The sequence below is a fragment of the Phyllobates terribilis genome, unplaced genomic scaffold, assembly GCF_046119375.1.
Source record: "Phyllobates terribilis strain yellow unplaced genomic scaffold, ASM4611937v1 Scaffold_2__4_contigs__length_985480577, whole genome shotgun sequence".
Classification (NCBI taxonomy): domain Eukaryota; kingdom Metazoa; phylum Chordata; class Amphibia; order Anura; family Dendrobatidae; genus Phyllobates; species Phyllobates terribilis.
In genome coordinates this window covers 466831510-466854938 of record NW_027362762.1, presented here as the reverse complement: position 1 = coordinate 466854938, position 23429 = coordinate 466831510, and the positions used below count along the sequence as shown (strand labels likewise).

Genomic DNA, 23429 nt, shown 5'->3' with positions numbered 1-23429 from the left:
CATACCATTACATAGAACCTGAATTACTAATTGATACGCGTTACTGCATATTTTGTTACTTTGTTAATAAGTGAAACCCACTGACAAAACGAGACACTGATAAATCCTGACAATACCAACACAAGGACATATCATCAATACAGGGGCTTTTTCATGCAAAAGATTGGCTGCACTAAAGCATGAGCATTAGACAAGAGGAAGAACTGGACTACAGCTGGCCACCGATCAAATAAAGGTTTAAATACCTATTCATTACCATTGTCATAAGTAAGCAGGACCACACAGATATTAGAACTTGCCATTTTTTTTAACAAGGATAATCAATTATCATCTAATTGTCATTAAAGGGAACATTTTGTTAGATTCATGCTGCCCGAACCATAGGAATCATGAATCAAAATGCGGTTGCGTGATTGTAGCCAGGTATGTTGTACTCTGAAATAGAAAACATGATTTGATATGCCGGTCGGGAATTCTAGGGAGAGATCTGAATAGTCCAGGCCACTTTCTTTGCATTCAGCACCAATTGATTAACAGTGTGTACATAGGGAAAGGCCTGTAGTTTGGTCATCATGAATCTAATGACAGGTTCCCTTTAAAGAGAGCCTTACCTTTATTACTCACAGTGGCCTTATATCCATTTTCTGACATTTTTCTTTAATTTTCAGTGACTACTGCAAATAAACAATGGCAGCTGACATTCTGAATACATTCACACTGGACACTGCATCTGGAAAAGCACCAACTTATTATCAGGTGCATTCACGGTGAGTACACACAGGGAAATAATACTAAATCTTTTAAAGGGAACCTGTCACATTGACAAGAAGTTTGATCCAAAAGCATCGCGTTATCTAGCAGGAAGAACTTTGTAAATTCATATTTAAGTTTGTGGATAAAGATTTAGTATACTTGTATTCTATATGATTATATATCTGCATATTGCAAAGGTAGGAGTCAAGTGGGCAGTCCTAACCAGTGATTGACAGCTTTCTTTGTTTTCATGTCATACAGAGGCTACCAAACACTGATTAAGAGCATCCATTGGACTAACTGGGCCCAAAATAGGCAGATATGTATGTGAAAAAATACTGCTCTATAACATCTTACCAATAGATGGAACAACATTTTCATTTATTGACAGCTTTCCTGTAATGTATTCTAAAAAATATTTACTTGCTGTTCTCTCGAATCTTAAGACCCCCTCTTACATTTATCTTTAGCATTTTTTTATGCTAAAAATTACAAAGACTGGAAATTTTTTCAATGTCCAAAAAAGGTAAAAAGGCGACCAATGCTCTGCAATCACTAGGATAGTCAGAACTGGTGAATATTTTCAGGTCGTATCAGTTATATTATCAGTGTGTCTATGGCAAGTTTCACTGTTGTCTTTGGCAGTTAAACGAAAAAAAAATTATACTCTTTCAACTCTGGAAATTAATATTTCTGCCTATTTTTGGCACATAACACTGCTATCCTGAAGTCAGAGACCATTATTACAAATTATGATTATAGATTATTGAAAGACTTTGTGGGTTAGGTCATTTACAAAAGACAGCTAAAGCTTTAAAGTCTTAAAGGTGTTGTCCTGGACTTTGATTATTTTTTCGCATGGAGCTAAGAACTTACTGGCAGGTAGTTGCTAACTACCTGCCTGTTCTTCCCGGCAAGGATCTCTGCCAGCTCAGAGCAATCATGACTGCTTCAGCCAGCAATTCTCCTGCTGCCAAACATTATAACATCAACAGAGTAGACCAGAAGAGAAAGAGCTGCTCTGTTGAGGTCAAAAGAAGCCAGAGAATTGCCACCTGAGCTATCAGAGATCGTCTCCATGTAGAAGAGGCTGGTAGTTAGCAACTACCTGCCAGTAAGTCCTTAGCTCCATACGAAAAAATAATCAAAATCACGGATAATCACTTTAACTATAGATACTATGTAAAATAATAATCAGAATATGTTCTTTGCCGTTACTGCCTCTAAAACGAATACATTGAATTTTTAAAGTTACATATTGATGCCTTAGGATTCTGTCTACATCTTAGTGGTTTGGATTGTGAATACAATATTTTTTCTTAATAATTATAGGAATATATTTCTATTCCTGCCACTTGCATGTCAAGACATACTTACAGTGTTATTGTATCCAGTGGCGGACAAAGACAGAAGAAGGCCCTTTGCAAGAACAATATTTGGGCCATTTGTAGTTCAATAACTCACCAAAATGCACAATTCCACCTGCTTTGGAGGTAGAAGTGGGCTCCCTTTCCTCTTGGGCCCAGTGCGGCTGCTCTGGTTGATCAATGATATGTCCACCCCAGATGGTATCTAAATCGGAACACCTTCATAAATCCATCCAGCGCTTCTTTTTAACCCTTATCAGTCCATGCATTGCTTTTTTCAAGAAATACGTGGGACTTTTTCATCCTCCTGGTGAAAAAATATGCTGCAGACTTTGTCTTGGATTTGTAATAAACGGATGTAGTCAAGTTTAGAGAAACTTCACAGTTCCATTGAAGACCCATGTCTTTTTTTTAGCCCTGAGTTGTTATAGTAGACATCCTTTAAGAAACAATATCAATTGCTACATGAGATCACATGCTACATATATGCTTTTCTAATCCGATATCCATGATGTTTGCTTTCCTGTATCTTTTTTTTTTTTTGGCAGAGACTGTCCGTGCATGAAAGTGAAGATTTAGTAGAAGCATATGAGATACAGTAATTCTGCACATAACCGATAAATGCAGACAAGGCTGATATCTTTTGGAAACAGATAATGCCATGAACATGTCCTGTTTATATCAGACTATGCATCCTAGCAATCTCCTCCCAATCTTGCTGTCACATAATATAATGCTCCTAGACCATCCAAGCTTGATTGCAAGGAACATCATCGTTGTGGTAAAGGAGCACAGGTCTTTCTGGCACTAAAGTGTTATAAGAGTTCAGTGCAGCGCAAAAAAGTTTAAAGCACTTAAAAGAAAATGAATACGTTGGATGAATTGTGCTAGAACACAAAAAGCTACATGCAGTAATATGTATAACTATATATATTTATATATATATATATATAAAAAAGATTGCTTATATGTGCTGCAAAAAGACCATGTAAACAAAAAGTAGCAAGTCTCCTTTTGCAATTCTTTTTGTAAAACCTCAGAAATGCACAATAAAATGCTACATTCCATTTTAAACGCAAAAATGTAGAAAAAAAATAGTTTACCTGAAAAAATATCATTTGCAGTATAGAGAGATGTAAATGCATTCATACGTATGAGTGTATATAGCTTTGTATGAAATATACATGATATCACAGTTGCCAACCTTATACCATCCAGCTCTTTGGCTGCCTGAGGAGGGTAGGTAGTGGGAGATGGAGAGATCTTTTATGTCGGCTTAGTACGTTGGGGCACTGCTTTTTAGAACAAGGAGCAGTTTGATATCTGCAATGCAAAGGGCTCATACAATTCTGAGTATTTACTATAGCTTGAGATCTATGTGCTGTCTGGTGTGTATGTGCTTTGCTGTATAACATACCATAGTGCTGGAGCATTAGCGTACATTTACTCCAGAAGGGTAAATGTTGTTATCGTCACCCTTTCAGGATGGCAAGGGCAATTGGGCTGTTATGCCGATTCAATTCTGCATTTAGTTTCCTTGTTTTGTTCCCCTATATAGTGCTGTGTAGTAAATATAACAGTCTCTAAGTGTTTCATTATAATATAGATATCTTTTATATATAATTTTTTTGCAGTAGCATTTAATTGGCAGCTTTATATTGGTCAGTTGCTTAGGGTCCTCAGCCATAGTTGTATCCCTCCTTTTCCAGAGCCCCAAATAACCAGTCTATGGTGTAGGGTCTGGTGCTATAAAGAGGAAGGTGATTGGTTAGGCTTTAGGAAAAGGAGGGACAATTAGAACAAACACTTCTTCCTCGGCAGGTTAGGTGCAGGATGGACTGGTGGTGCTCTCCAGTGAGGACTGTGATAGCCGTCGGGTGAGAGGAGCAATGCTGGAGTCTGCCAGTGACGAAGTGGGAAATAGTTTGTACCAGCCTGTGACACAGGAACTTAGATCAAGCTCTTCAAGTAGAATCTGTGCCATTCCCATAAAGCATTTGTGGTCCATTCTGCCATAGTCTCCCCATACAATTACCTACAGAAGGTACACAAATGACCAGCATTTATGAGTATTAACAGCAGAACTATTGGTCACATGTAAAGAGTGGTGACATTGCATAAAAAATGAACGACACTAACTTAGGTATTTAGCTTAGAAGTATGAATGCTAAAGTAAGCATAGTGACAAATATATTCATGCCCAAGGAGATATTGTAATTTGGTAGTTGACATCAGCAAGATTGAGCTGATAATGCATTTAACTTTTTATCCTAAGCAGCTAAAAAAATGTTGTCATATAGCAGATATTAAAACAGTGGACGGCACATATACAAATGACCTGGCCCAGGGTGTTAAAGTGACCCACCAAACTAAATGCGACGCTACGTTTCTTAATCACATACTTGGTGCCCTCCATCCTGTTGCTGCTGCCTCCCTTTTTCAGATTGCCCCTTTTTTCACCTTTTCTTCAAAATGGCCCCTGCAGAGACATCGGAAGAACTGTGGAAAGTCTAAACTTTGCATTCCCTGCCTTTTCTTTGCCATGTAATACATACAACACCATTATCATCATGCTGACCCCTCCAGCACAAGAGGAAAGGCAGGGGAGGTGTGGCGCCCCTGCGGGTTCAGTCGCCACAGAGGTACTGCATCTCGCCCAGAGGTGTGGTATCTCACTCTCAGGTAAGGATAGAGTGCTGCCCAGGACCCTAACACCTGCATCCAACACTACTCTACTCCAGACCAGCTGGAGGGGCAAGATGTGTCGCGCTTCCTGCTGAGCCCTGACCCTGGTTGGAGTGGGGGGAACCATGTAGTGGTTGTGGGTGGAGGACGTAGATCAGGGGAGCACTTGTTAGAAGAGATATAAAAGAGGGAACCATCTTGGAAAGACAGGCCAGTCAGTCAGTGGAGTCTGAGGGGAGCAGGAGCCCTGTAGGAGCTCAGCTCAAGAGGAGGGCCTGAGAGAGAGGCCCAAGACTGAGAAGGAGAGGAGGAAGGAGAGAGGAGCAGGAGAGAGTCTCCAGGAAAGTGAAAGGGATCCCAGGGGTATGGGCAGTGCTGGAGGCCACCCGTACGCCCAAATCTGCCAGGCGGTGGAGGGATCAAGCCGCAGAGGGGACCGGCCCCTGACCAGTGAGAATTACAAGGTTCAACTGGAAACCGGAGGCTTCTGTACTTTCAGGGTGCAGCTGCCACATTCGCACTCAAGTTGTCAAAAAGGTAACCACGTAGGATCCAGGGAACTCCAGGTTGCCCAGAAAGATCCGAGGATACCGGCTTGGGACATTGTTTGGCGAGGCGCAGGGCCAGAAGGGTGAGGACCAGCGCAGAAAGATGGCTGAGAAGGTCATATAGAAAGGGGTCCTGTCAGGCAATCTTGAAACACCTGGGAGTTTGCTGAACCCCTGCCTGGTGAACGCAGCGTGACGTGGTAGGCTGTAAGCTGGACAGTGCAACCTGAGGAACTTAACAACTGTGTGTAAACTCTGAAGACTGCACCCCACTGTCTCTGTGAAGTTATTGCTGCGCCATCACCCCCTGCACTACACCGCAACTTCCATAACAGCAACATCTACACTGCCCTGGAGCTAAGCTCTACCTGTGGAGAGCTAAACCAACTCTGCTGCACTGACATCAGCTCCAGAGGACCTACTCCGCTGCGGCGGCTCTTTAGCCGCATACCACAGGTGGCGTCACGAACTGTATATAAGAACTATAAATCCCCTGTAAATAATATTCCCCTTTTGATTGACCGCCCTGGGTCACGGACCGGGTCACCGCCACTGTGACATCTCCCCTAGCAACGACCGGCCCGGCACTGAGTACCCCACGGCACAGGGGGTGCGTTAGAGGTCTTTCCAAAGTGCTTCCCATGCTTCTGTGTTGGACATTTTGGGGAACAAGGAAACGGGTCACTAATCTACATAGTCAACGGCAGTAGAACGGAGGACATAAGGTATGTGATTATACCTTAGAAATGTATTGTGACATTTAATATAAAGGGTGAAGGGTCACATTAAGCGCTGGCACAAGAACAATAGATTTTACATTAATTGTGGCTGTTAGCATCCCAACCCCCTGTATACATGAATGCTTGGCTCAGCACAAGCATGCATGTGTTCTGAGTGGTGAGAGGGTAGCAAGCTGCTTCCAGGCACCTCTGGTGGCATCTTTATGTCCCTGAGAACAGAGAAATTCATCATGTTGAAATCTGAAGTCCATTCTTGACATTTCTCGAGGTAAATTATGAAAAAATGTAAACAACATTTTCAAAACATCTTGATTTATTTAGTATTGAGTATGATTGCCACACACAGAAATACACACACTTACATGCCTTGGCATGCTATTAATGGTTACCTAAGGAATGTTTTGCCACATTGAATGCACTTAGGTATGCAAATCGTCAAGATCTGTTACTAGCAGCTCCCTTTACAACTGCCGACCATTTACATCCCACATATGCTCAATGGGAGACAAGTCCGAAGACATTGCAGGCTATAGCAGAAAGTTTAGGCCACGCAGGCTGCTTACAGTATGAAGAATAACATCTGGGCTGGTGTTGTGTTGAAAAACAGCTCCTAGATCACTTTGGAGAAATGGTCATACCATTGTTTCCACGATTGATCCATTCTGTACTGCAAGTGAAACTGGACATCACATACATAGCCTAAAACTTCAAAGAATGTCTACACATTCATCAGAAGCAGTTTGTACAACATTGGACTACAAGTCATATGTCCAGCTACATCAAACCAATGCTCTTAAACGCTATCATTTTGCAGAACAAGGCAGCAATGGAGGTTGGAATCCTCTTCAGCAATGAGTTCCACTTTTCTCTTGGAGAAAGTCATAGCCGCAGTGATAGACGTTGATTAGTCTGGAGACCATTTAGGCAACAACATGAAGAGACCTTCACAAGGGAACATCTCACTGGTCCTACTCCCAGAATTATTGTGGGGTGTTATAAGGTAAGGTAGCCGGACCCCTCTGGACTTCACTGCAGGTGCACTAGCAGCTGGGTGATACATTGATTTGGTTGTGGAAACATTTGTACAGCCATTTCTCCAGAGTGTCCCAAGAGCCTATTTTCAAAATGAGAATGTTAAGCTGTATGTTGCTTGTGCTGCTGTGAGCAGCCTGCACGGCTTAAACATGATACCATGGCCAGCAACGTTTCCAGAATTATCTACAGTACGTCTGAGACGTCATTGGTTAGAAACTGTAATGGAAGCTGCCAGCAGCAGATCTTGATCATTTGTGAGCCCAAGTGCATTCAGTGAGGTAGAACATTCCTCAGAATAAATAGAGATGTTTATTTTAAAAAAAATAATATATACACTGCTCAAAAAAATAAAGGGAACACTTAAACAACAGAATATAACTCCAAGTAAATAAAACTTCTGTGAAATCAAACTGTCCACTTAAGAAGCAACACTGATTCACAATCAATTTCACATGCTGTTGTGCAAATGGAATAGACAATAGATGGAAATTACTGGCAATTATCAAGACACACTCAATAAAGGAGTGGTTCTGCAGGTGGGGACCACAGACCACATCTCAGTACCAATGCTTTCTGGCTGATGTTTTGGTCACCTTTGAATGTTGGTTGTGCTTTCACATTCGTGGTAGAATGAGACAGACTCTACAACCCACAGAAGTTGCTCAGGTAGTGCAGCTCATCCAGGATGGCACATCAATGCAAGCTGTGGCAAGAAGGTTTGCTGTGTCTGTCAGCGTAGTGTCCAGAGGCTGGAGGTGCTACCAGAAGACAGGCCAGTACACCAGGAGACGTGGAGGGGGCCGTAGGAGGGCAACAACCCAGCAGAAGAACCGCTACCTCCGCCTTTGTGCAAGGAGGAACAGGAGGAGCACAGCCAGAGCCCTGCAAAATGACCTCCAGCAGGCCACAAATGTGCATGTGTCTGCACAAACAGTTAGAAACCGACTCCATGAGGGTGGTATGAGGGCCCGACGTCCACAGATGGGGGTTGTGCTCACAGCCCAACACCGTGCAGGACGCTTGGCATTTGCCACAGAACACCAGGATTGTCAAAGTCGCCACTGGCGCCCTGTGCTCTTCACAGATGAAAACAGGTTCACACTGAGCACATGTGACAGACGTGACAGAGTCTGGAGACGCCGTGGAGAGCGATCTGCTGCCTGCAACATCCTTCAGCATGACCGGTTTGGCAGTGGGTCAGTAATGGTGTGCGGTGGCAATTCTTTGGAGGGCCGCACAGCCCTCCATGTGCTCGCCAGAGGTAGCCTGACTGCCATTAGGTACCGAGATGAGATCCTCAGACCCCTTGTGAGACCATATGCTGGTGCGGTTGGCCCTGGGTTCCTTCTAATGCAGGACAATTCAAGACCTCATGTGGCTAGAGTGTGTCAGAAGTTCCTGCAAGATGAAGGCATTGAAGCTATGGACTGGCCCGCCAGTTCCCTAGACCTGAATCCAATTGAGCACATCTGGGACATCAAGTCTCGCTCCATCCACCAACGTCACGTTGCACCACAGACTGTCCAGGAGTTGGCGGATGCTTTAGTCCAGGTCTGGGAGGAGATCCCACAGGAGACCATCCGCAACCTCATCAGGAGCATGCCCAGGCGTTGTAGGGAGGTCATACAGGCACGTGAAGGCCACACACAATACTGAGCCTCATTTTGACTTGTTTTAAGGACATTACATCAAAGTTGGATCAGCCTGTGGTGTGTTTTTCCACTGTAATTTTGGGGGTGACTCCAAATCCAGGCCTCCATTGATTAATCAATTTGATTTCCATTGATGATTTTTGTGTGATTTTGTTGTCAGCACATTCAACTTTGTACAGAACAAAGTATTCAATGAGAATATTTCATTCATTCAGATCTAGGATGTGTTATTTGAGTGTTCCCTTTATTTTTTTGATCAGTGTATATATATACAGTACAGACCAAAAGTTTGGACACACCTTCTCATTTAAAGATTTTTCTGTATTTTCATGACTTTGAAAATTGTACATTCACACTGAAGGCATCAAAACTATCAATTAACACATGTGGAATTGTATACTTAACAAAAAAGTGTGAAACAACTGAAAATATGTCTTATATTCTAGGTTCTTCAAAGTAGCCACCTTTTGCTTTGATGACTGCTTTGCACACTCTTGACATTCTCTTGATGAGCTTCAAGAGATAGTCACCGGAAATGGTCTTCCAACAATCTTGAAGGAGTTCCCAGAGATGCTTAGCACTTGTTGGCCCTTTTGCCTTCACTCTGCGGTCCAGCTCACCCCAAACCATCTCGATTGGGTTCAGGTCTGGTGACTGTGGAGGCCAGGTCATCTGGCGTAGCACCCCATCACTCTCCTTCTTGGTCAGATAGCCCTTACACAGCCTGGAGGTGTGTTTGGGGTCATTGTCCTGTTGAAAAATAAATGATGGTCCAACTAAACGCAAACCCAAACAAGTCTTTTCTGCTTGTTGCCTGTCCTTAGCAGTGGTTTCCTAGCAGCTATTTTACCATGAAGGCCTGCTGCACAAAGTCTCCTCTTAACAGTTGTTGTAGAGATGTGTCTGCTGCTAGAACTCTGTGTGGCATTGACCTGGTCTCTAATCTGAGCTGCTGTTAACCTGCGATTTCTGAGGCTGGTGACTCGGATAAACTTATCCTTAGAAGCAGAGGTGACTCTTGGTCTTCCTTTCCTGGGGCGGTCCTCATGTGAGCCAGTTTCTTTGTAGCGCTTGATGGTTTTTGCAACTGCACTTGGGGACACATCCAAAGTTTGCCCAATTTTTCGGACTGACTGACCTTCATTTCTTAAAGTAATCATGGCCACTCGTTTTTCTTTACTTAGCTGCTTTTTTCTTGCCATAATACAAATTCTAACAGTCTATTCAGTAGGACTATCAGCTGTGTATCCACCACACTTCTGCACAACACAACTGATGGTCCCAATCCCATTTATAAGGCAAGAAATCCCACTTATTAAACCTGACAGGGCACACCTGTGAAGTGAAAATCATTTCCGGTGACTACCTCTTGAAGCTCATCAAGAGAATGCCAAGAGTGTGCAAAGCAGTCATCAAAGCAAAAGGTGGCTACTTTGAAGAATCTAGAATATAAGACATATTTTCAGTTGTTTCACACTTTTTTGTTAAGTATATAATTCCACATGTGTTAATTCATAGTTTTGATGCCTTCAGTGTGAATGTACAATTTTCATAGTCATGAAAATACAGAAATATCTTTAAATGAGAAGGTGTGTCCAAATTTTTGGTCTGTACTGTATATATTTATCATTTGCATATTAACATGTCTATCAATCCTGTGATATCCATAATTTCTTGTTGGTGTTCTAATTTTCAATATTACATCATTTTTACTCTGGTAGAATTGTAACTACATCTTTTCTCTTTGTTTAGCAAAGTATATTGATATAAAAGGTCACAGATGAACCAGCTTTTTAGGGTACTGGCACTCATTAAGTAGACCAATTATGTTTACAGGAGTCCTATTGGAAAGGTTCCATGGGAAAAAAACATGTAAATCAGCTCTTTCCCAAAGGGAAAAAAATACTTTCTCTGTAACAAGTCATGTCAGACTAACTTAATTTCCTTCTATGACAGAATCACTGACTGGGTGGATCAGGGAAATGCTGTAGATATAGTATATCTTGACTTCAGCAAAGCATTTGACAAAGTATCTCACATCATCCTTATTGAAAAAATGACCAAGTATGCAATGGACCAGGCAACTGTTAGGTGGATTCATAACTGGCTTAGTGATCGGATTCAAAGGGTGGTTGTAAATGGCTTCACATCCAGCTGGATGAATGTCTCAAGTGGGGTACCACAGGGCTCCGTCCTGGGACCTGTATTGTTCAACATCTTTATCAATGATTTAGATGAAGGAATTGAGGGTAAACTGATTAAATTTGCTGATGACACAAAGCTAGGAGGGATAGCTAATACTAGAGAAGAGAGAGAGAGGATTCAAAAAGACCTAAATAAACTGGAGCAGTGGGCAGCAACCAACAGAATGTTTTTTAACAGGGAAAAATGCAAAGTACTACATCTGGGCAATAAAAATGAAAAAAGCATATACAGAATGGGAGGAATAGAGCTAAGCAACAGTACATGTGAAAAAGACTTAGGTATACTAATAGATCATAGACTGAACATGAGTCAACAGTGTGATGCAGCAGCAAAAAAGGCAAATACAATTCTGGGATGTATTAACAGAAGCATACAGTCTAGATCACGTGAAGTCATTATCGGTCTTTACTCCTCTTTGGTCAGACCTCATCTGGAATACTGTGTACAGTTTTGGGCACCACATTTTAAAAAAGACATCGACAAACTGGAGCAAGTTCAGAGAAGAGCGACCAGAATGGTGACTGGTCTGCAAACCATGTCCTATGAGGAACGGTTGCAGGATTTGGGAATATTTAGCTTGCAAAAAAGAAGTCTGAGAGGAGACTTAATAGCTGTCTACAAATATGTCAAGGGCTGTCACATTGTAGAAGGATCATCTTTATTCTCATTTGCACAAGGTAAGACTAGAAGCAATGGGATGAAACTAAATGGGAGGAGACACAGATTAGATATTAGAAAAAACTTTTTGACAGTTAGGGTGATTAATGAGTGGAACAGGCTGCCACGAGAGGTGGTGAGTTCCCCTTCAATGGATGTCTTCAAACAGAGGCTGGACAGACATCTGTCTGAGATGATCTAGTGAATCCTGCTTTGAGCAGGGGGTTGGACCAGATGACCCAGGAGGTCCCTTCCAACTCTACCATTCTATGATTCTATGATTCTATGATTCTAATGACACCTATTGGAGGTAGTTACCCTATATGTCAATGTCTGACCTTTAACAAGCCTGGTTATTCTAGCCAATGAACCAGCATAAAGTTTCAAGAGGCCAATACCTTACCTGCAGTACCTTCCCCTGAGGTCCTTCATCAAATTGGAGAACTTGCTGATACACTGGGTCCCAAGTTTTCTTAGCTGTTCTGGTCTTCTTCTTAGATAAACACGCACCGTTCTCTATCAGATAGACCTTGATGTATGGGGCTGTGTATATAACGTAGAAATCAAGGTGAGAAAGGAGTATACAATCTGAGTATGGGTCAGTGATGAGATATGAGAACAAAAATTGACACAAACTACTAGTGACAGTAAGTGACTTGTGTATGCTCATGTCCATGGAATTCTGTATTACTCTACTGTGCCTCAATGTTCTGATTTTACACAGGAAATACAAAGTGTATCCATGAGATAACAAACATGGCATTCAGTAACTAAGTGTGCAGTATTACATAGTAGGTCAAATTCTGATATTAGGTAGAATATAGTCAGTTTAGCATCCATTCAATAATGTCTAATGTTTTAAAGGGGTTTTCCACTTTTTAAAAAAGCACTCCCCAAATGATCTAATTCATGCAAAATAACAAAGTCAAATATTACTTACTCCTCCACCTCTGGGTCCAGAGCCGGCTCTCCATTACTAATTCTGTCTCATTTTGACCGCAGCTTGATGAGATCACATTGACACCTCACATCCCAGCTGTAGCCAAGCACTGAGCTCAGCAGCTCAGACGATATAGACAACACGAGCTGCTGAGCTCAGTGATTGCCCAGAGCAGTGATATGAGCTGTCAATGTGACCTAACCAAGCTACAGTCAAAACACAGAGACATAAGCAGTGACGGAGAGCCTGCTCCGGAACCTGGAAGGGGTAAGTGCTATCTAATTCTGTTATTATACATATATCTGATCATTGGGAGGCCACTTTGCTAAAATCATTGGGGGACCACTTTGTTAAAACTAGTAAACCCTTTTAAGGGTCTTAGTAATATGTCATATTAATACCAACTGGTATTGTCTTACATTAAATGGGGAGCCGGTAAATAAGAATGGATTGCATCATATAGACTTGTGTTGAGATATGTGTTAACCTGCTATATCATAGTTTTATATTGCTTTTCTATTTCCTGTAATGCTATTTCCAGAATTAAAATGGATCTGGTCACTTGAACTCCAGGTAAGGGAAACATTTGGTGATGAGCTAGGCTTTTTGCTAGCGTTTTCTTTGACCAGTGTTTCAGAAAAGCAGTATTTTTTGGCAGATGGGAGTAATTTATTTTAAGTTTATTTCAGTTTGAAATCTGGCTATGATGTTCAAATGATTGTACGCTATTAATATAGAAATTTTTGTCCTTGTATTAAGATTTTAATAAACTTTGTATGGACCCAGAATAAAAAATAAAGCAGCTGCTTTACCGACCTATTGGATCATTTGACACATTTTCTTTAGAAAGTTGAATTGTGATGAAAAGTCAACAGTGAGCCTTAGCCAATAGCCAAAATGCAGGGAACCAAAAAACGAGGAGGACTCTGCTAAGCAGGTACTAAAAGGCGAGTTTTAGGCTTGGTTCACGCGGTAGAATGGCCTTTTTTATGATTTTTTGATCAAAATAGTGTCAACTAAATACCCTATGCCATTTTTATGTCCTACAACTATTTATTTACTTACTGAAGGGTATTTGCTCATTGTTTTTATCCTATGTTTTGTCTGTTAATGGCCACAGTTTCAATGTGCTCCTACATATTATATTGCACTTATACCAACAGGTGTGCCGGCCATTTTGTACAAAGCCCCCCTTTGGGCTGTGCAACTTGTCTATTTAGTTTTCCACAAGCAGGTGTAAAACAGTCAGGTATAGGTCTTGCTCTGCCCCCGTCTATTTTGAGGCCTGCTGGCACATAGCGAGGTAAAATACTAGAATTAGGGACCACCATGATTAGGTACACCTTGTTGCGGTGTAATGGCTTTTACACTGTTTTGATCAAAATAGCGTCAACCAAGCACCCAAGTTATATACATGTACTACTATCATTTATTCACTTACTGCAGGGTATTAGCTCATTGTTAAATCTTGGGTTCATGTTATGTCTGTGTCCTGACTTCATCTAAATCCCCAAAAAACAGGATTCAGAGGTGCTCCTAACTGAGCCATTTGCTTCAATGTGAGTCAGACCTTAGGAAATGTACTTTTTTTGTCCATACAATACTATCATTTTGGAAGGGGTCACGTTATTTACATTATTTAATTACATGAATTACTTAATTTAATTGATTCAGCATTAAAGTGTTCTCCAGGAATAGAAAAAAAATAACAATCATTTTGTCTATGAAGGTATTTACTATAGTACATTAAAATGGCTGTCGTTTAGGACATTTGTCTGTGAGTATGAGCAGTAGGGAGCTTCTTACTCTTCCTTCATAGGAAAGAAAATGTTCTCCCAGTGGAATCTAATACTAGTGTTCCAATCTATTCTCCCAGTGATTTAATACTAGAGATACCAGGAGTGATGAAATAAGAACAGGTTGCTCACACTGCTGTCCACCATGTCTCTCTGACCTACTGCTGGAGAGACCAGGGGTGCTGAAGTAGGAAGAGGCTGCTCATACTGTTGTCCATCCTGTCTTTCAGATCTAGTACTAGAGATACCAGGAGTGCTGTTGTAAGAAGAGGCTGCTCACACTGCTGTCCACCCTGTCTTTCTGATCTAATAATGGAGATTCTAGGGGTGATGAGACCACTTACCATGATATCCACCCTGTCTTTCTGTTCACACTGCTGTCTACCCTGTCTTTATAAACAAAAACTGAAGATACCAGGGGTGCTGAGGTAAAAAGAGGCCACTCACATTGCTGTCCACCCTTTCTTTCTGATCTTAAAATGAAGATATCAGGAGTGCTGAGGTAAGAATAGGCCATTCACACTACTGTCCACTATTTTTCTAATCCAGTAATGGAGATACCAGGCATGCTGAAGTAATAGTAGGATGCTCACAATGCTGCTCACTCTGTCTTTCTGATCTAATTTTGGAGATATGAGGGTTACTCAGGTAAATAGAGGCTGCTTAAACTACTATCCACCCTATCTTTCTAATCTAATACTGAAGATACCTGGCGTGAGGAGGTAAGAAGAAGCCACTCACATTGCTGTCCTCCCTGCCTTTCTGATCAAATACAAGAGAAACCAGAGTTGATGAGGTAATAAGAGGATGCTTACTCTGCTGTCCACCCTGTCTTCTAGATTTAATATTGAGATACCAGGGGTGGTGAGGTAAGAAGAGGTTGCTTTTACTGCTCGCTGCCTGAGTATTCAGAGAGTTCAGGATGTGCTGGCTATCAGGGTTGATTATAGTGTGCCTCCTGAAAACTCCTCTTTTCTGTCCGCACACTCGACTCTGCTACAATAAGGTGCCTATTGTCAAAACTGGCTTTGCTATTTTTGGGTCACATACTTGGCTCTGTTACAACAATGCGCTTGTCTTCCAATCTGGCTCTGCGGTTCCTGGGTGCTGTCCGCATACTCAGGCTCTGTGCCTGTCCATATATCCTGCTAAATGGTTTCATATCCTGGTTACCCTACTCAGCTGAGGCTTTGCACCAACGCCTCTGCTACGAGCTGTGTATCCAAACCTACGGCTTAACTGATCCACCTCAGCAGGTGAGCCACAACATGACTAAGATTCTAGGATGGGTTTCTGTCAATGTTACAAGATAGTGGACATTTTATTTCTATAGTGAACATTACAACATGGTTGTGATTAGCTAATTAAATGTGTTTCCTTTAGTCATTTCATTCCCTTCTTTCCGTACTTGGAGAACCCAATGATCCTCCTGTGTCCACTGCTGCTGATTACACATGCTCATTTCCTCAGTCATACATGGTATTGTACACAGGCAGCAGTGTGATTCCTGCTATTGTGCATTCCGTTCTTAAGAAACAACGCACTAGAATTATATTTTGATTAAGGCTATATTCACAATAGGCGTTTTTTTCAGCTTTTTTTTAAGCAAATTTTTAGCTTCGTTTTACAGTACCAGCTAAGTCTATGAGATTTCAGAAATCTCATGCACAAAGCTTGGTTTTTCTGTCCTTAGTATTTTGTGCTTTGCAGGTTTTTTTTGCACAATAGAGCAAGTCACTTCTTTCAGCGTTTTTTCAGCGTGTTTGCAGCGTTTTTCACCCATTGAAAGCAATGAGTAATCGAAAAAACGCTGCAAAAACGCAAGTATCAGGTTTTGCTGCGTTTTTAGTGAAAAAAGCAAGTGCAGCAGTATGTAAAACCCATTTTATTTTTGTGATTTTCCCAAGTTTAAACCATCTTGTCTTAGTCACCTGAGATGTTAGGATTAGCACAGTTTAATTAAATTAGTAATGTATACTAATTGAAAGTAAACATTGGTTCAGAACAAGGTGTGAGATTGAAAAATACTTGTGCAATTCAATGGAAGACCAAAATGTGAAAGTAAACAGTGTCCTACAAACTCAATGCTCTGCCAATGTCTTAGGTAAACTATTCCTGAACAATTCACCTCCCCCCACTGTTACATTTGCAATTCTGGTTAATATGGTTTCACATATGTCTTGCATTGGTGAGCTGTGTTCATGCTTCTGTGGTGGAAGCAAAGCTGAACTTTCAGATCCTGAAAAACGCACCAAAAACACATTTTGACACTGCTTCCTTTCTGCCAAGAGAGCAAGTTTCCCTGCAGAAAAAAAGAACGCACCAAAAACGCCCTGTGTGAACATAGTCTAAGATGTATGCAACAGAAATATCTAGTGTGGGGATTTGCTCTGGTAGGCAATGGCACGAACACAGTAAGGTTATGCTCACACTAGGTGTTTTTTCAGCATTTTTTTATGCTAATTTTCAGCTGGATTTTACAGTACCAGCAAAGTCTGAGATTTCAGAAATCTCATGCACACAGCTTGTTTTATTGTCCTCAGTATTTTGTGCTTTGCATGTTTTAAGCACAATAGAGTATGTCTCTACTTTCAGCGTTTTTTCAGTGTTTTTTGTGCGTTTTTCACCCATTGAAAGCAATGGGTGGTGTAAAAAATGCTGCAAAAAATGCAGGTATCAGGTTTTGCTGTGTTTTAGTGAAAAAAAAGCAAGTACAGCAGTATCTGAAACCCATTTATTCTTGTTTAAACCATCTAGTCACCTGAGATGGCAGAATTAGTACAGTTTAATTAAATTAGTGATGCATACAAAGTAATCATTGGCCAAGGTGTGAGATTGAACAATACCTGTGGCCAACCAAGGTGTGAAACTGAACAATACCTGAGCAACTCAATGGCAGACAAAAGTGTGAAAGTAAACAGTGTCTCCCATCCAGCATCATACCCCTCACTGTGTCACACTAGGTAAAGTAGCATTTTTTCCTGGAACAACTTCTTTAACCCACGACATTTGTAGTATATTTACACGCCATGGAAGAGAAGGACTTCTCGACCGATGAGATATATATACGTCATCGCTTGCGCACAGTAGCTGTGAACGTGCGATTGCTGCTGGGTGTTCAATGGTAAAAATGGTATAGCTTAAAACGTCATGTTGTCCCGCAAAAAACAAGCAGCCATACAGCTCCATCAGTGGAAAAATAAAAAATTATAGCTCTCAGAATACAGAAATAATTAATTATTTTTTCCATAAAATAGTTTCTTTTTTGTAAAAGCACCAAAGCACAAAAATGTGATATCAACGTAGTATCGCTGTAATCGTACTGACCCAAAGAATAAAGTTGCCTTATCAATTTTACCACACGTGGAACGGCATAAAATAAAAAAACAAAAAAACAATTCCTAAATTGCTGGTTTTTGTTCATTCTGCCTCCCAAAAATCAGAATAAAAACCAATCAAAAAATGTCATGTGCCCGAAAATGGTACCAATAAAAACGTTAACAAGCCCTTACATGACTTTGTAGGCAGAAATATGGAAAAATTATAGCTCTCAAAATGTGGCAATGTAAAAACTTGTTTTTGCAAAAAAAAAAGCGTCTTTTAGTGTGTGATATCAGCCAAAGAGAAAAAACCCCCCATATAAATCTGATATCGCTGTAATCGGGCTGACCCGGAGAATGAAGTCGTCTAATCACTTATACTGCATGAGGAATGGCATCTAACATAAATAAAATCAATTCTTCACCTGCTGTTGATTTGTTCATTCTGCCTCCCAAAAATCGCAGTATTGCTCGGAGCACATTTATCCTGCACTCTGTGCTGAACGCTTACACCGGTGTTTCTGTGTTAATCTCTGAAATACGTGATCTAGACTGAACCCCCGGCGGAAGATTCCCTACAAGGAGGCAGATGGAGGCACTGTGAACGCCGTCTTTCCTATAATCCGGCTGTGTCCGTCTTTTTAGGCATGTATAAAAGAGCGGTCCGCCACAGTTTTGTGCACTTCTGAAAAGGACAGCGCTGAACAGAGGTCAGTTAGAGTCCATAGTAACTCTGCTGCCTCATTATAGTGAATGGACCAGTCAGGCGTGTCATCTGAATTACGTCATTCAGTGATTAAAGGCAAAGACACACTGCAGTATTTCTCGTGCAAGGATCGCATCATAAATCTCGTACTGGCCGGCACCTCTCCTGACCTGACCTTGATAACTGCATAGAAATCCATCATGATGTCATGCTCAGGTCAGGAGAGGTGCCAGCCAGTCCGTGCAGTGCGTTGCGATCATCGCACGAGTTATACGGAAGTGTGTCCCTGCCCTTAAATGGAAACCCCGATGTAAGTTCTCAGCGTAGAGCGCAGAATAAATGTGATCCCAAATGTTAAGTCAAATGATCTCAATAAAAGCTTCAAATCAATCCACAAAACAAGAAATTCCCCACTCAGGTCTGTAATCTGTTAACAGAAATATACGAGGCTTCCATGTTACTGGTAGCACAAAGGCTCTGGAAAAGCACTATAGCTCCTCGCCTCCCCAAAAGAAATTCAGCAAATTCTGCACTCCCAAATCCAAATGCCCAACTCACTTCTGAGCCCCACAGTGTGCCTAAACCACATTTAGCGTCCACATGTTTGGCATTTATGTAGCGATGAGAGCCAGTCTAATTTAAGGGTGTATGTCTCCAGAAGAACGAGCTGGGCACTACCACGTACTGGACACTACAACTTACTGGGCATGGAGTCAAATAATCACTACACCTGTAGATAAACTCCCAAAGGGGTATAATTTCCAAAATGGGGTCACTTGAGGGGGGTATTCTTCTGTTCTAGCACTTAGGGGCTCTATATATGGAGTCCGCAAACTATTCGAGGAAAATCTGTGCTCCAGGAGGCAAATAGCGCTTCGTCCCTCCCGAGTCTTGCCGTGTGGCTAAGCAGTACTGTACAGCCACATATGGGGTATTTTTACATTTAGCAGTAATTGTGTGACAAATTTTGGTGCCATTTTTTCCCATTTCCCCGTATGAAAATGTAAAATCTGGGGCTAAAACGATTTTTTTTGTGGTAAAAATGTAATTATTTTCTTCACTGCCCAATGGTTTAAAATTCTGTGACATACTTGTGGTGTCAATATGATCACTGCACACTTAGATGAATTCACTGAGAGATGTACGTAGTTTGTAACATGAGGTCACTTATGAGGGGTTCTAGTGTTCTGGCACCTCAGGGGCTCTCTCAGTGGGTCATGGCACCAGCAAACCATAACAGTAAAATCTACACTATAACATGGCGCTCCTTCCCTTCTGAACTTTGCATTGTGCCTCAGAAGTAGTTTTTGACCACATATGAGGTAACGGTGTACTCAGGAGAAATTGTCCAACAAATTTTGTGGTCCATTGTTTCCTAATATCCTTGTGAAAATGAATAAAATCTGTGGCTAAAACATTTTTGTGGGAAAAAATTTTTTTTTCATTTTCACAGTTCAACGTTGTAAAATTCTGTGAAGCACTTGTGGGTTCAAGGTGCTCACCACATGTCTAGATAAATTCCATGAGGGATCTAGTTTCCAAAATGGGGTTACTTTTGGGGGGTTTACACTGTTTAGGCTCTTCAGGTGCTATCCAAATACTACATGACTCCCACATACCATTCCATCAAAGTCTGCATTCCAAAACGTCACTCCTTCCTTTTCGAGCCCTGCCGTGCGCCCAAACAGTAGTTTTCCCCCATACAGTGCTGGCCAAAAGTATTGGCACCCCTGCAATTCTGTCAGATAATACTCAGTTTCTTCCTGAAAATGATTGCAATCACAAATTCTTTGGTATTATTCTCTTCATTTAATTTGCTTGCAAGGAAAAAACACAAAAGAGAATGAAGCAAAAATCAAATCATTGATCATTTCACACAAAACTCCAAAAAAGGGCCGGACAAAAGAATTGGCACCCTCAGCCTAATACTTGGTTGCACAACCTTTAGCCAAAATAACTGCAAACAACCGCTTCCGGTAACCATCAATGAGTTTCTTACAATGCTCTGCTGGAATTGTAGACCATTCTTCTTTGGCAAACTGCTCCAGGTCCCTGATATTTGAAGGGTGCCTTCTCCAAACTGCCATTTTGAGATCTCTCCACAGGTGTTCTATGGGATTCAGGTCTGGACTCATTGCTGGCCACCTTAGACGTCTCCAGTGCTTTCTCTCAAACCATTTTATAGTACTTTTGGAAGTGAGTTTCGGGTCATTGTCCTGCTGGAAGACCCATGACCTCTGAGGGAGACCCAGCTTTCTCACACTGGGCCCTACTTTATGCTGCAAAATTTGTTGGTAGTCTTCAGACTTCATAATGCCATGCACACGGTCAAGCAGTTCAGTGCCAGAGGCAGCAAAGCAACCTCAAAACATCAGGGAACCTCCGCCATGTTTGACTGTAGGGACCGTGTTCTTTTCTTTGAATGCCTCTTTTTTTTTTCCTGTACTCTCTATGTTGATGCTTTTTCCCAAAAAGCTCTACTTTTGTCTCATCTGACCAGAGAACATTCTTCCAAAATGATTTAGGCTTTCTCAGGTAAGTTTTGGCAAACTCCAGCCTGGCTTTTTTATGTCTCGGGGTAAGAAGTGGGGTCTTCCTGGGTATCCTACCATACAGTCCCTTTTCATTCAGACGCCGACGGATAGTACGGGTTGACACTGTTGTACCCTCGGACTGCAGGGCAGCTTGAACTTGTTTGGATGTTAGTCGAGGTTCTTTATCCACCATCCGCACAATCTTGCGTTGAAATCTCTCGTCAATTTTTCTTTTCCGTCCACATCTAGGGAGGTTAGCCACAGTGCCATGGGCTTTAAACTTCTTGATGACACTGCGCACGGAAGACACAGGAACATACAGGTCTTTGGAGATGGACTTGTAGCCTTGAGATTGCTCATGCTTCCTCACAATTTGGTTTCTGAAGTCCTCAGACAGTTCTTTGGTCTTCTTTCTTTTCTCCATGCTCAGTGTGGTACACACAAGGACACAGGACAGAGGTTGAGTCAACTTTAATCCATGTTAACTGGCTGCAAGTGTGATTTAGTTATTGCCAACACCTGTTAGGTGCCACAGGTAAGTTACAGGTGCTGTTAATTACACGAATTAGCGAAGCATCACATGATTTTTCAAACAGTGCCAATACTTTTGTCCACCCCCTTTTTTAGGTTTGGTGTGGAATTATATCCAATTTGGCTTTAGGACAATTCTTTTTGTGTTTTTTCATTGAAGACAAATTAAATGAAGATAATAATACCAAAGAATTTGTGATTGCAATCATTTTCAGGAAGAAACTGAGTATTGTCAGACAGAATTGCAGGGGTGCCAATACTTTTGGCCAGCACTGTATATAGGGTATCAGATCAGTGTGCTCAGGAGAAATTGCACAACAAATTTTGGGGTCCATTTTCTCCTCTTACCCTTGTGAAAATAAAAAAATCGGGGCTAAAAGAACATTTTTGTGGAAAAAATTAGATTTTTTATTTTCACAGCTCTAACTTCTGTCAAGCATTCGGGTGCTCACCACACATCTGGATAAATTCAGAAGGTGTTCACCACACATCTATATACATTTCTTGAGGGGTCTAGTTTCTAAAATGGGGTCAGTTGTGGAGGGTTTTCACTGTTTAGGCTCTCCAAACATGACATGGCATTCGCTCTCAATTCCAGACATTTTTGCGTTCAAAAAGTGAAACAGTGCTCCTTCCCTTCCGAGCCCTGCCGTGCGCCCAAACAGTAGTTTTCCTCCACATATGGGGTATCGGCAAAATATCAGGAGAAATTGCACAACAATTTTGGGGGTCCATTTTCTCCTGTTATACTTGTAAAAATAAAAAAAATGGGACTAAAGTAAAATTTTGTCAATTTTTTTTTTCCTTTCACATTGCATTAATTCATGTGAAGCACCTCAAGGGTTAATAAACTTCTTTGATCAGTTTGAGGGGTGCAGTTTTTAGAATCGTGTCACTTTTGGGTATTTTCTGTCATGTAGGCCCCTTAAAGTCACTTCAAATGCGATGCGGTCCCTAAAAAAAATGGTTTTGTAAATTTTGTTGGAAAAATGAGAAATTGCTGTTCAACTTTTAACCCTTCTAACTTCCTAACAACAAAAAAAATGTTTAAAAAATGATGCAGATGTAAAGTAGCCATGTGGTAAATGATATTTATTAACTATTTTGTGTGACATAACTTTTTGATTTAAGGGCATAAGAAATAAAAGTTTGAGAATTGTGAAATTTTCAAATAAACGGAACAAATTTTACCACTGACATGAAGTACAATATGTCATGAGAAAACAATCTCAGAATCACTAGGATCCACGTTCCAGGGTTATTACCACTTGAGAAAAACACTGGTCAGAATTGTAAAATTTGGCCTGGCCATGAACGTGAAAACAGGCTCGGAGGTGAGGGGGTTAAAAGCGTTGACTGTAAATGTTACCAAACCCCTTTAAAATAAAGTCTTTTTAGTTCATGCAAATCAGTTTTTACCTGGTATTGTCTTAGATCCTGGTTTCGGAGTTAGACCCCTGGCCTGGATCACCTCCACCTCAAGCTGTCCATTACGGTCTACCATTCCAACGTTTACGTCTCCTTTAAAAAAAAGCAACAACCCAGGATTTATTTTCCATCACTGTACAAGGTTTTGAAATTTTGCTTCTGCAAAGATAGCCACACACGCTAACTAACTGTTATCCGGCCAAGTTGACAGTTTTCGTGATTTCTCCACAATGTATGGTTTTTTAACAGGGAATGGGTGATTCACTACTCTTAAACACCTGTGGCACAAAGTTAATCCCTCTCAGAAATGAAGGAGAGGAAACGTTCCTCAGAAATCTGACATTGGGGAGAGTTGTGTGACCTTCGTACACATTAGACTGTCTGCCAATCCAACAAAGAAATCACAGCGTTTGGATGTGGTTTGTATGCACCGTATATGGGCACCTAACATTCAGAGTTACTCTTACTTTTTTACAAAGCAATTCCTATTGTTTGGATTATTTTGATAATATAATAGACAATTTTTTTTTTC

General features: G+C 41.2%; 1 protein-coding gene and 1 long non-coding RNA gene across 3 annotated transcripts in view; one reads left to right on the top strand and one right to left on the bottom strand.

Moving 5' to 3' along the window:
• Nucleotides 1-314: 314 nt before the first annotated feature.
• Nucleotides 315-23429, bottom strand: part of RIMS3 (regulating synaptic membrane exocytosis 3) — a 182644-nt gene continuing 159529 nt past the window's right edge. For both annotated transcript variants that reach the window (XM_073665730.1, XM_073665731.1), the window contains exons 5-7: nucleotides 22889-22990; nucleotides 12046-12185; nucleotides 315-4155 (exon numbers count right to left, since the gene is read on the bottom strand). In XM_073665730.1, coding sequence (XP_073521831.1) covers nucleotides 3943-4155; nucleotides 12046-12185; nucleotides 22889-22990 — 455 coding nt within the window. In that variant the 3' untranslated portion in view covers nucleotides 315-3942. The remainder of the gene's footprint in view (nucleotides 4156-12045; nucleotides 12186-22888; nucleotides 22991-23429) is intronic.
• LOC141216943 (uncharacterized) overlaps nucleotides 15478-23429 on the top strand; it is a 137272-nt gene continuing 129320 nt past the window's right edge. Inside the window, exon 1 of the long non-coding RNA XR_012285862.1 lies at nucleotides 15478-15634. This is a non-coding gene — a long non-coding RNA (uncharacterized lncRNA). The remainder of the gene's footprint in view (nucleotides 15635-23429) is intronic.